Genomic DNA, 14,116 nt, shown 5'->3' with positions numbered 1-14,116 from the left:
CCTTGGCAGGGGTTTCCTTCTGCAGCTGTAATTTACCAACAGCAGGAAACCATAAAAAGTTACAGTGGGTTGAAATAATATTTATTAATACTTTAGCAAATGCTAGTATCCTTCAAGTATCTAATCAGAGGTTCAATTTTGTATTAAAAATGTACAGATAAAGACCAACATCTTGAAACCTCATTATTCACAAAACCACTAAAATGACGTATACAAAGTCGCTAAAGCTTTACTCAATCCTTAACAAAAATTTCTAGGACTATTTTCATGCTGCCCTTTTGGCCGTATTTCTAATTATTTAGAAATAAACTCTTAAATATCTGCCCATCATAATTTCTCAAAAATAACCCACCAAAAAGACTTTAATCATTCAAAGCAGAGGTATTTGGAGGGCCAAAGAGAATGTTATCCATATGTGTCTTTCTCAGGCCGTCATCTTTCCTTCCTGTTCCTTCCAATCCCTGTGAGTTGTACTAAGGGAATTTTTACTTTAAAAAACTGAAAATCAATTTTAAATGACAAAGTAACTGAGTCTAACCCTCCCAGAGGGTTCTTCCAGAGAAGTGTCAAGTGTCAGCCTTTGTTCACATTCCTCTGTCTCTGGGGTCAAAGCCAAATAAGTGTCCTCTGCCTTTGGATGGAATTTGGGGTGTGTACTGCTTCCCACCCTAGTGGGAACCTTAATCCTGCCAGAACCCGAGATTCCCCAGGCTCAGGCCCTGACCGTGCAGTGGTCTAAGCATGACTGACCTGCATAGTTAGTTTCCCCTGAGAAAGGTCAGCTCCTCTCCAGCTCTTCGAAACCCCTCCCAGAGGATTTAGCTCCTCCTGCGTTGAGCTTTCATTTTCATCCTTCGCCCCCCGTCTTGAGAGGCCTACCGCTGTCCTCCGGGAAGCCACGCCTTCCACTGCACACGCCCAGGCCATGCGCTTCCCCTCTGCCTTGGCACAGCTGTCCTTTCCTTGAGAGCTGGTGCTCCGTCCTTGCCCTGGAGCAGTGCCACTCAGACTTGAGTGCTCACCCGTCTGCAAGTCCTGAGATTCTGTGTTTCTCATAAGCTCCTAGGTGATGCCACGCTGGGCCTGTGGCCCTCTGGAACCAGGCCTTCGGGGTTCGCACAGTAGAGCCTGCATCTGGACCTCCTGAAGGCTTGTTCAACACTGCTGGGCCCCACCCCACAGTTCTGAGCTCAGAGTGCAGCTTGGGACCTGAGGATTTACACTTCTAACGGATTCCCTGACGATGCTGCTGCTGACGTGGAGGTCACACATGGAGCACCTGCGGGGGAGACCAGAAACCTGCCTGGGAAATAAGAGCCTGGGAAGAGTCCCTGGGAGGAGACAGCCGGGAACCCCAGGGATGAAAGGCAATGGAGATGGAAGGAGATGATCAGCCCCTGCTGTCTGAAAGGCAGGAAGCACAGGCGAGTCCTGAGACCCACCGTTAGCGAGAGGCTCTGCTACATCGGGAAGGGAACCCACCCTGTAAATGCGGCGCTTCTCAAACTCATGTGCACACAAATCACCTGAGAACCTTGTCAAAACACACGTTCTGAGGACACAGGTTTGATGTGGACTTGGAGATTCAGCGTCTACAAGCTCCCAGGTGATGCGATACTGCTGGTCCCAGGGCCACACTGAGACGCAGGGACCTAGGGGCCCGAGTCATCTCTTCTCAGCCTGGCCGAGACTTGGAGAAGCTCTGAAGGCGCAGGAGTGCGGTGGGGGGTCGGGGCCGTGGGGGTGCTTCACCTTCTCCTGATTTTTCCCTGAGTGCTGCCTCTCCTGCTTTCAGAGCACGGTCCTCCTGCCTGGCCCGAGTCAACGGAACCAGCCTCCTGCAGGCAGCAGGGAGGCCGGTGTGTTACTCATCTCAGAGCCAAGCAGAGTTGGTTAGCTGCCCCTGTAGGAAGTCTCAGACCCAGAGACGTTCTGTCACTTGCCCAAGGTCACACAAATAGCACGTTCCCCAAAGTAGATTGTGGAAACTCTCTGCCGTGGGTTGGTGATGATTTGGGCTTGGCTCAGAGGTTCCAGGCCTCAGGCACCGTTCACAACTCAAGGCCTCTGTGAAGCCGCCACCATCCCCCAGGTCTTCTGCAGGGCTTCAGCTGCAGGGGACTCAGCTGACTCCAAAGGGAACTGGAGGAAGAGTCAGAAATCCTTAAGGCAAGCTCGGCCTAAAATGCCTCCTACCCTGGCCTGATCAGCAAACGTAGTAGAGTATGAAAAGGGGAGCACCACAGTATTTAACCACAGTGGTTGAGTTCAAAACCTGCTTGTTCCTTCTGCAATACGTTATCCTGGAGAAACTGCTGGTATCAAGAGCTGATGGAATTGTCCCCAGGTGGTGTTACCTATATGTAGTGAAGACTCAACTCCATTTACTCAGCATTAAATACTAAAATTTCCTCAAGAAAAAGCTATGGTCTTTGATAAATGAATGAAGGATCTGCAGGTTGTTTCATGCACCAGTTTTTGTGATGCCTTTTCTGCGAAGTGATGTTACTCCTTCTACAAACGATTTCAACAATTTTCTTCCACTTGGTGGAAACTTTACCCTTTTCCCCAGAGATGACATTCCTCTTGACGTCTCAGTCTGCCCAGCAGGGGAAGTCCCAGCTGTTTCTTCTCCACCTAGCAGGGAAGTTCCGCAGGTGAGTAAGGACACACCCTTCCATGCTATGAGCTAAATTTTCGGCAAGACGGGGTGGAGCGAATACCAGGCCTTGAGCAATGGAGGCCTTCATTGGAGCCTAGTTTCTGAACTGCCCACATTGTATCCCTGTCTTACTCACCTTGACCTGCTTACCCTTTTCAGGGGCCTTGCTGTATTGTTGAAGAACCAGATGTCCCACCTGAATAACTCGTGTGATGTTTTGGCTTTCCTTCCATTGGCTCTCCTTCTGTTTAATTTTCCCTCCCAAGTTTATACCTGGTCCTCCTTCCCTGTGTGTCATCTCACACCTACATTCACTTCCACTTGAGGTCAGGAGATCAGAGAAGACGGAAGAGGGGCACTGGTTCATGTCCAGTTGGAAAATTCTAAATATGGCAGCTAAAGTGAAGGGGCAAGAGGACCCGGTCAACCCTTGAAATCAAGGGTGGATGTGGACTGTGATCTGCTAGTAGAGACATATCTGTGCTGGATGGATCCTTCCCCTGGCAGCGACCATCATCCAGGCTTAGAAAGGAGAATGCATTGTTCAGTGTTAGCCCTTCCTCTGGACCACAAAGCTGAGTTAGATGGAAAAATCTGCAGGGCAGAAAAAGTTGTAAGAGAAATCCATCAGGACACCAAAGATGTCAACTCTCCCCCTCGACATCTTCCTCCCGACAGCCCTCTATCTGGCAATCCTGTCCTCCACTGGTGCACCCGAAATAGAACACTACCCCCTGCCCATCCTCACTTCCCTCCAAAAATTAGTCTCGTCATCTTCCTTCCAGGCAGTTATCTGCAGACTTCCACCATGATGATCACCACTTCCTCTACACTCTGTAACCCTTGCCTGGTACCAACCATCACACACACAGAGCCAAGCGGCTGTTTCATGGATTGCAAATGTTAGCAACCATAGCTTACTACCTTCTTTTTCCCAAGCCTAATTTAAAACTGTATATCAAACACATCTCTTATTGCCCCCAACAGACACTCCTACGGTGCCTCTGTTCCTTTTCTCATGCTGTTCCCTCCACCTGGAATGTCTCCCTTGCCCCCTCTCCACCTGGCAAGTCCCTGTGTATATATATACATCAAAACCCAGCTGAAATATCCATCCCTGCCAGACTTCTTGGTGCGTTTGATGAAACCTTATGGACACTACTCAGAATAATGATTTTAAATGCATAAAATACAGAGGTCACACAGGAAACCAATTATGCTGAAATAGTGATCAAAACATGTTTATACTGATTAAATGTCAATATCTAAACACTCACTAAATGAGACCTACTAGCGGGCCTAATGACTTCGCAGCTATGAGAGTAAGGGATGTTTTGACATCTGCTACACCTGGATTTAGGGTGATCGTCTTGCCCTGGTTTGCCCCATAGTTCCTGTTTTGGCACTGAAAATTCCATGTCCTGGGAGCCCCCTCAACCCCTGGCAAACTGGGACAGTTGGTCGCCTTACCTGTCATGTGACCTGAAAACATCAGTGATTCTGGTGGGTTATGGTCACTGGTATGGCTAAGGCTACTGCGTCTGCTGCCTGCGTTCTTCATGGAGGAAAGGCTGCATTTCAGGCATAGATTAGTAGAAACAAAATTGTGATGGTTTTTCCTATCCAACTTAATGTATCTCCCAAATTCTATCTGTGGACAGCCCCCTTCCTGGTTAAGGACCTCTGCGACCAGCAGGACAAAGTTAGGCCTAATCTCTGCTAATCTTTATACTTTGCTTTCAGCTCTACTATAACTTACCAAACTATGGTCACTGTTTATTTAAACAACACAACGAAACTTCTCCATTGAGCACCTTTCCTTCTCAATGGTGGGGAGAATTAAAAGAAGTCTCCTGTACGGCGGGGCCGTCTTGCAGCAGGTGCACAGAGACCTCTTACACAGATGCATCTAAGTTGGTTGAACAGCTTTGGCAAACTGCTTGGCACCTTCTACTAAAGCTGAACAGACACCTATCCGATGACCCAGCCTCTTCAACCCTGAGCATTTGCCCAACAGGAATGAGAGCTCTGTTCACCAAGCGATGTAGATAAGAATTTTCAAAGCAACTGCATGTATGATAGCTCCAAGTGAGGGTCAACCCAAATATTCATCAAGAGGTGAAGCAGTAAATAAATGTGGTCTACTTACACAACAATACACCACACAAGAATGAGAATTGAAAAATAACCTCTCTGGGCAACAACACTGATGAATCTCACAAACATACTGATGAGCAAAAAAGCCAGCTCCCCAAGAGCACATATTGCATGATTCCGTTTGTATAAAATACAAAAGCAGGTGAGACCAAAGCTTGGGCATTAGAAGCCAGGATAGTGGGTACCCTTTGGGTGGGTGGGTGGGTGGGGGTGGGCATAAGGGTTCGGAATATTCTGCTGGTTACATAAGGTTGTTCAGTTTGTGAAAGTTTTTTGAATCGTGCACTTACAGAAGGTACACTTTTCTGTACGTATGTTATAGTTCAATAAAAACATTTCTTGAGAACACTTTGGGTCCCCCGTTCTCATCTGCTGGTGGGCGGGTCTTGTCCCTACAGCCATCAATACCAGGAAGTGACCTCTCCCTGCATTTTTCCAGTTTGATTGGCTCTGCAGCTTGACCATTACTTTTCCCACTGCGTTGACCTGTCCTGATGGAGCTCCACTCTTTCTCCGGGCCAAAGCCCATCACCGAGCCAGCCTCTGGCACCTCCCTCTTCTGACTTTGCTAATTGTCTTCATGGCAGTAAGAGGTTCCTTAGCATTTCTGGAAGGCCAGTAATTAACATGCTAACACATGTCTGTGTGCTCGAAGCAGCATTTAGACCTTAGCTTACTTTCCTTTAAAATATTTTGGGTGAAAGATTGGTATTCAATTCTGTGATTCCAACAGTGCCAAGTAAAGTCTTTTTAATAGATTTTTTTGGGATAATTTATCTATTTATATGATTCTTTTTCTTTTCTCTTTTGGTTGGAGGGAGGTAATTAATTATGTATTTATTTTTAATGGAGATACTGGGGATTGAACCCAGGACCTCGTGCATGCTAAGCATGCGCCCTACTCCTGAGCTATAAACCCTAGGGAGGCGGGGAGAGGGTGATACCTCCTGCACAGATATGAAAACTGATTCTCAGTGTGACCTTTTATGGTCCCAGTGATGCCATTTGTTTTCTGAGACAAAGGGCTGCTTACATGACAGAGAAGGCTAAGCTCTCCCCTAACACATAGTAACTGAAGTCACTCGAGGCAGCAAATGGCAGGGTGGGAATGAGAACCCGGGCCTCAGGGTCACACTGTCTCCCTTTACAGCATCCCCAGGGCCTCCCCTGAGAATGAAGGCCACTGGGGGTAACGAAGGGGTCACTGCCCTGACGCAATACACGATTCCTCTCACGTGCTCCAGGTAACCTCAGCCTGAGGAAGGTCTTTCTCCTTTAGGTAATTTGCCTGCATATTATGGAGTGAAGACAAACCACAGATCAAACTATCAGGTTAATTATGATTTTTCAAAAAATCAGAGACACAAGAAAAGTGACAGGAGGCTGAATGAGGAATTTCAACATGGTGGCCGCGGCTGGCACCCTCCACCCTTCTTAGGTCGAAGGTGCGGCACCCTCCCAGTCCAATCCTTACAGGATTAACTTTAAAACACAGCCTTCCTGCTGCTACCCCTGCTCCAAATGTTCAGTGGTTCTCTATTTTCTCACTTCTGAACATCCTGTTCTACCAGCATCTGGTGATGCCCAAGATGAGCAACTGCCTTCAGTGGTCCCTGCTGTGCCGTGACGGAATCCCTCATCTCTCAAACCTCGCTCACTTCCCTCCCACTCCCCACCTACTGCTCCCACCTCCCTGCCCCGAATCAACCCTCCACAGCCCAGCTCCAAACACCAGGTTCAGCCTGAGCAGGGAAGGGCAGACTGCAGAGGAAATGACTATCTGATTAGTGCAGACTTTGCTCTCCAAGTCTTCTTGCCCCGTGGACTCACACTGCATTTCTAGACAACAGAGTTTTAACTGCTACCATGGCAGGCCTTCACGCTGCCCTTGATTTTCTTTTTTTTTAAACTAATTGTAAGACAGTTGCATTTCACCTTGTAAAATTTCCTCTTGCTGCCTTTATATATCCTGACCTGCTGTGATTTGGAGTGTTGAGCCCACCCTCTGGCACACAGCCCACCTTGGCAGGTTTTTTCTTGGGGGGGGGTGAGTGGGGAGGAAGAAGTAATTTAGGTTTATTTATTTATTTTAATGGCGGTACTGGGGACTGAACCCAGGACCTTGTGCGTGCTAGGTACTCACTCTACCACTGAGCTATACCCTCCCCATCTTGGCAGCATTGATCCATGTGCCACTCTGACAACAGTGTCCTCAACCAGGTCACTGATAACAAAGAGATAAAGGCAATCTAGACGCATCTGGATTCCAGCCACTGTGCTAGCTCTGGGGCAGAGAGGTGTAGATGAAACACAGTCCTTCACCTTCCGTGAGCTCCACTGAACATGTGAACAACACTGGGAAGCCCCCAGTTGACTGCTTGGCTATATACCAAGTGTTATGAGAACCCACATGAAGACTCCCGTCTGTGCTCGGGGAGATTGAGCGAGCCATAGAGGAAGGTGGTATTTAAGATTCGCACGAAGCAATAATCAAAATTCTAAGAATATAAAAACTTACTGTAGGCATATTCTATGACCCAGCAAGTCTACCCATCAGAGCGTACATCCCAAAGAAGTGATCACGCGTCCAGCAAAAGGGCATGGGCAAGGATGTTCGTAGCAGCTCTTCATGCCGGAAACCACCCAAATGCCCACCAACAGGGGAATGGAGAACTCTCACCATGAATGAACAACCTACAACTGCACGCCTTGTGAGTGAATCTCACAGATGTAATCTGAGCAAAACAGATGCAAAAGATTGCGTTTTATATAATTCTATTTGTACGAAGTACAAAAACAAGCAAAATTAATCTATGATGTCAGGAGCCAGGACAGTGGTCAGTATAGGGGAGGAGCAGGGACCCAGTGGGGAGACAGGAGGCTTTGGGCTTCGTCATGTTCGACTTCTCATCTGAGTGCAGTTTACATGGGTGCTTTCAGCTTGTGAAAATACATAATGCTGTACGCTTAGGATGTGTCCCATTTTCTGTATGTATAGTAAACTTCAATAAAAAGACACAATTGAGTCTGGCTGTTTAGACAACTACACAGCTATCTAATCAGGATGATTTGCCAAAACACACTTCAATTCTTTCACTGCCTTTAGTCCAGGAGCTGCTTTAGCTGCCTTATCCGTCTCCACGCTCTCCCTTCCTTGGCACAACATAATCCAAGCACGTAACAGACACGATAAATCTTCAAGAAGCCAAGATGTGGTGGATGACCTTCCTAAACACAATTTCTGGACACAGTTATTTTACATGTCATCTTCTATCTTATCACTTCTTTCTGGACACAGTTATTTTACATGTCATCTTCTATCACTTCATTTATTTCTAAATGCTTTCCAAAAGGTCCAAGATCTAATCAAATGAGGAATTGATATAATAATGATCCACTTGTGCATGCTAAAACTCAGTCTCTCCCTGCTGCTTTTTTTTCAATCCACATAATTTTCTATTATTCATGTTGAAGAGAAATCTGTCATAGTCCTTTGCATCATGGGACACCCAGCCCTGTGCAATGTCTCACTCTGCCAGTTTTCTCAATGATGATCTACAATAAATTATTTTCCTAATATAATTGGCAATGTCAGGAGGCACAGTCCCCTCAGCCCTGGTCTCTCAGCTCATTGGAAGAAACGAATGCTCTCTCACTAATTCCTTGGCTATTTGTTCATCTTTATAGTTTGGGGCCGGGTGTCAGGCAGATGCAGAGTAGTTCTTCACTCTGTGCATCCAGCTAACAGTTTTCTTGCATCATTTGCAGTTCCCAGATCTCCTCCCATCTACTCGAACAATTTCACAGCCTTCCACACTCCTCTGTGCCTCTGAGAACAGCCCTTTGTTCGCTGACAAGAGGAATCTGCAATCTCATCAGCTCCCACCACCTCCCACCACCTCCCACCACCCTCTGGGCAAAGAAAAGGAGGATGGAGAGGGCCTGGATGAGCCTGGAGGTGACTGCACCAGATTAGTGAGGACAGTACACAGAGTTCAGAACAGGGCAGCCCTCCTGGCTGGGTGACCTTGGGGCCGATCTGGGTCCCATGACCTTACAGTGTGAAGGAGCCAGACTAAAGAATTCTGAGTCCTTTCCAGCTCTAAATATCTCAAACCCTGATTATTACCCCAAGCATCTATTATGTTGAACAAAATTGTACTGACATGTGTCTCTGGGTAGCAAAATGTTAAGAGTCTTTTTCTTCCTCTCTTCTGCATTTTGCAAATATAGTTTATACTAAGTTTAAAATACAGTTTATAATATTTATAAATAAGTAGAAAATAGTTCATACTAAGTTTGCACTACTAATTGTGTGTTCACAAAACCAAAATGTCTATGATTCTAGGAAGAAAAAGTTTTTTTAAGAGAGGAAAATTGAGTAAATTTAAAAAGTAAAGGCAGAAGAGAAAGAAAGACCCCATGTGGGGGTCAAAAATCCGCCTAGAGCAGAGAAAGCCCTGCAGGGACAGAGTTCTCAATTTGGGATTTCCCACAAGGGTGAAAAGTCTTTGTAAACTCTTGTGGCGCCATCTGCTGGTCATCCCAGCAGCAACCTCTTAATGTGATTCCGGAAAGGGCTTTAAAGCCAATCTGGAGAACATCGATAAAGTCATGTTCAAGGTAAAGATCACATTCTATTTACAGGTAAATCTCGCTCCAGTGTCACCTCCAGAATTCACTTTGGATTTGGCGTTGCAGTAATGATTGTAACAGGGACACCTGAGAAATTTCCTTCTGTACGTTCACCCAATAACTACACGCAAGTCCCTCGTGCCAAGAGGAACAGACCCTCCAGGACTCCACCTCCCCAGGCCTGGGTACCCAGAGAGAGAGGAACTCTGAGGAAACCCACTCTCAGCCCCCACAGGGGTTGGTTTGATCTTCATCTGTCTCTGTCCCCTGGGTTTCCATGAATCTTCAACTCACTGGCCTTTAAAACAATCCATTGGTTCAAGCTTTCCCACATGTCCCAGCAACCCAAAGTGCTGGCAAGTCCTCTCATTTGTCTTCCACCCAACATTAGCCCTGCTTTCCCATGGAAGCTGCCCCATGGAAACACGATCTTTCACTCCTTGTGGGTCTGGACTGTGGGTCACGTGGTTCCGCTGATTTCACAACCCTTCCCGCAGAGGATGCCCGGCAAACGTCTCTTTGCTTCTGAAACTGGTCTTTAGGTGCAGGACAGTATGCATATCCCGCAAGACTTGTTTAAAGCACGCTTTTCTAGATATTGAAGGAAAAGCATTTTCCTCCTAACATTTCTCATTTCACTCTAAAAGGCACCTCTCCAGATATCAGTCTTAAAAATAGCCTTAACCAGGCTCCTTGGAAGATGCAGCCACTTGTCTGTACAGCTGTGATGCTGTGATAGAATAAGAAATATATATTTGAACTTCATCCCCCGTTCCTGGCACAGAGCTGCTAAAACCTTATAACTTCCTGAGTGACAGGCATGAGGGGGGCATCTTTTGTGGTACTATTTGGTTTGTCCCCAGTTCCTGGCATGGGATTCAAAGAGCTTCCAGGTTGGTGAATTCATCCACATTCAGGGAAAGTGGGGCACCTCAAACTCCGTGGGGATTCTTGTACTTAGAATCCTTCTCAACGCACCCTATGCACCTCTTCGTCTGGCTGTTCATTTGTATCCTTTAAATTATCCATTATCATAAACCACGAATAGTAAGTCTAAAATATTTTTAATAAAGAAGCAAAATAAATAAAAGTTACCCCTCCAGTCTTTCTGGACACGGTGTTCATTAGCAAAGAATAATATGAGGGTCCATCCTTCTCAAGGCAAAGAAGCCCTCGGGAGCCCCTGATTGGTCCTGCCAGGGAGGGAAGGGCTCCCATATTTGGAAGGCAGCAGGAATGCACCTCCCCCCGCAGCTCCTACATCGCCGGGCCGGCCCAGGAGTGTGTGCAGGAGGACAGTGCGCCCGCGGCTCTAGAGGCGTAACGGCACTCCCAGAGAGATCCCAAGGTACGTTGTGGGGCAGAGTGTGCTTGTGGATTCTTTGGCCAGAACTGCTCATTTCTAATCAGACTGCAAACCAGTCAGTGATTTCTTTACTCCCACCTTCCGAGATGGTGCCCAAGTCAGGGAGCACTTGCGAGAACGCTCGGACATCACCGGTGTTGCTGTCTGTGTTTTGGTGCTACCATAGAATGCTATTTTCGAGTTGGCTGGTTGGGATTTTCTTTTGCTTTTAAGCTCTTGCCTCTGAAGACTAATTTCTTTCTCCAGATCTCTACGCTTTTATTCTTTCAATTTCATGCCCCTGTAATTTACACTATTGCTTTTATTTAAGATTTCTCCTGCCAAGGAGTATGGGCTGGTGACATGGGGCGTGGTCTGTGTTTAGAAGATTAAGGGATGTTTGCTTCCCGCTTGGATCTCTTTGGAGAAACTCGTCTGAGCTCACTGTGACGGACGGGCAGTGAGGGCTGTGACGCGGGAAGCCTGGATACTCGGGCTGCTGCCTGGTACGCTCATGTCCACCCTGGGACAGTGACTAGGTGATGCCTTCAAGTAAGGAGAGGGCAGCAAAGGCCTCTTTGCAGGAGCCCAGAGGAGCCTGGATGTGCACTTAGGTTGCACGTTGCCTTTTTTTTTTTCTACATAAGAACCAGTGTCACACTAGAGTTGAACATTTCAACATTAACATTTTAACGCAGTGATTTTACTGATCGCTTTCAGGAAGACTGCAGGGAGGATGTGTTAGGATCCAAGTAAGCTAACTTTCTGTTTTGTTTTAGTCATTTTTTCCCTCTCCTTTTTTGGGGGGGGTGGGTGTCATTAGATTTATTTATTTATTTATTCTAATTTATTTAGTCATTTGTCAATGGAGGTACTGGGGATTGAACTCAGGACCTCATGCATGCTAAGCACACACTGTACCACTGAGCTATATCCTTCCCCTTAAGCAAGCTAAGTTTTCAAACTCCTTCAGCTCTGCACTGGTGGACTCCGTAAACTTCATCCAGGAGACAGCCTAAGCAAGCCATAGTGACCCTTCCTGTGCCCCTGATCTGCATGGACAAAGGTCCAGGTGCCGGAGGGCCCTGAACAGCAGACCTTGGGAGGTGGATTTCCACAATAGCTATTGTCATTCCAGGAACCAGATGTGACAAACTACTCGGGGGGACTCGGGAGGGGAGATTTCCTGGGGTCGGCAGCAGCCTTTCAGATGCCCTGGAATCGCCTTGGGTGCTCCTGCCCTCCCTGCCACCTCATTTCCTCTAAAATTCCTCCCAAGCCCTGCTATTCACTCAGCGGAGGGGTCCTCGGGGCCCCCCTCCATGCCCTATGAGTCAGAGGACGCTCTCCAGCAGCCCAGAAGGGTGGTGGGCACACGGGAACAGCATTCAGACAGACCTGGGTTCGAATCTGCCACCCAGTGCTGTGTGGCCCGGGGCAAACTACTTAACGTCTCTGAATCCCAGTACAACTTTTATAAGATGAGGATAATAATGCAACTACCCCACGTGAGGATTAAGTTAGGCTATGTCAGCGGCTGGCACGTGGGAAATGGGATAAGAAGCCAGCTGGGGGAGGGTTACACTGTCCCAGGGGTGAGACTAGAGAGGTGATAACCATAAGCATTCGAATTGCCTGTCCCAGCTTCTTCTCTGTCTGAGAGAAAACTTAAGATCACCATCCCGAATGGATATAATTCCAGGCAGAAGAAAGAAACTTGGTATTGACTTAACCCTGTGCAGCCTAAGCCTGGGGAAACAATTCTGCTTCAGGAAAATGTGAACTGCGCGAGGATGCGATTCCTCACTTCCAATGTCCCCCTCGGGGGAAGGGGCGGGGGAGACTGGGACCACTCCACCTCCAATCCCTGGTGACTTAACCGCCCCGGCCTTCGCTGTTGCAGATTCTGACACGATGAGGAAGCATCTGGGCGGATGCTGGCTGGCCCTCGCCTGCGTCCTGCTCCTCAGCCCGCTCTCCGCCGTCAAGGCGCGAGGCATCAAGCACAGGATCAGGTGGAACCGGAGGCCCCTGCCAAGCGCCTCGCAGGCCACCGAGGCCTACACGGCGGAGCTGCGCCCCGGCGCCTTCATCAAGCAGGGCCGGAAGCTGGATATCGACTTCGGAGCAGAGGGCAACAGGTACTATGAGGCCAACTACTGGCAGTTCCCCGACGGGGTGCATTACGATGGCTGCTCGGGGGCCAACGTGACCAGGGAGAAGTTTGTCGCCAGCTGCATCAATGCCACCCAGGCAGCCAACCAGGAGGAGCTGTCCCACGAGAAACAGGACAACAGGCTTTACCAGCGGGTCCTGTGGAGGCTGATCAGGGAGCTCTGCTCCATCAAGCGCTGCGATTTGGGGTCGGAAAGGGGAGCAGGACTTCAGGTCACTGTGGACCAGCCCATGATGCTCTGCCTGCTGGTTTTCACTTGGTTTGTTGTGAAGTAAGCTGGCAAGCAGGCTGACACGCCACCAGCAAGTTACCCCGGTTCCTGTCCCCCAGCCCCAAAGCCCCACATGTTCTGAAGGTACCAAAGAGCAGTGATTCTTCAGCGCTTCAAACAGCACTCCCCAGCATTCACTCACTCGGGTACTTGATTGTCCCGGAGAAATGCGCAGGCATCAATCCCCTCCAGGCTCTGCCTGAGGGTGGCTTGTTCATCACCCCCATTCTCGGCTCCTGGTGGAGTGCCTGGCACCGTATTACGTAATAAATGTTTGGTAAGGAGATAAAAGAATGTACCAGGGACCTGCCAAGCACTTCACGACCCTTCCCAACAACTCTTAGAGGTAGGTGTTACTCCCATTGTATAGATGAAGAAACTGAGGCTCCAAGAGGTAAAGTAGGAAAGCAGGTAGAAAGTGGCAGAGCCGTAGTTCGACCCTGGCTTGCCTAAACCCAGACTTCCTGCTCTGGACAGTCCTCCTCTGGGGAGTATGAAGACTGACGCTGATGGCCATGTATTTGATAGCTTGTTACATGGAAGTTAAGTATTTAATTCATTTAACTAAACTAAGATATAATAAAGGAATTAAGCTAAACCAGAAATAAAAGCTAGACAAAGTCCCCTAATTCCTTGTAAGGAAGTACTGCCAAGCAGATGACCCAGGGGACGAGGTCTGTAGTGGGGTGTGCCTATGGCACAAAGATTGCTTTTCACAAGAAGTATAAATATTTGCTGTTCCCATCCCTGAAACAGTCCATGTATTTAAGAAACTATTTCTAAATGCCATGTTGGCTTTCTAATGTTCCTCCAACCCTGTGCTCATATTTTTAGATACACGCATATGAGCATCTTTAAATAGACTCCCTT

General features: G+C 47.8%; 1 protein-coding gene across 1 annotated transcript; it reads left to right on the top strand.

Annotated features, from left to right (window-relative positions):
- Positions 1–10,753: 10,753 nt before the first annotated feature.
- PRND (prion like protein doppel) lies at positions 10,754–13,349 on the top strand. The gene is made up of 2 exons (XM_072943857.1): positions 10,754–10,802; positions 12,703–13,349. The coding sequence occupies exon 2, from the start codon at positions 12,714–12,716 to the stop codon at positions 13,248–13,250; it is 537 nt and encodes a 178-aa protein (XP_072799958.1). The 5' UTR covers positions 10,754–10,802; positions 12,703–12,713; the 3' UTR covers positions 13,251–13,349.
- The last annotated feature ends 767 nt before the right edge of the window (positions 13,350–14,116 follow it).

Source organism: Vicugna pacos, chromosome 19 (genome assembly GCF_048564905.1).
Source record: "Vicugna pacos chromosome 19, VicPac4, whole genome shotgun sequence".
In the NCBI taxonomy this organism is placed as follows: domain Eukaryota; kingdom Metazoa; phylum Chordata; class Mammalia; order Artiodactyla; family Camelidae; genus Vicugna; species Vicugna pacos.
Note: the sequence above shows the minus strand (reverse complement) of the source record. Positions and strands in the feature narration are given on the sequence as shown.

What these genes read in the sequence shown, in the direction of transcription:
- PRND (XM_072943857.1), top strand. Translation starts at nt 12,714, where the DNA reads ATGAGGAAGCATCTGGGCGGATGCTGGCTGGCCCTCGCCTGCGTCCTG.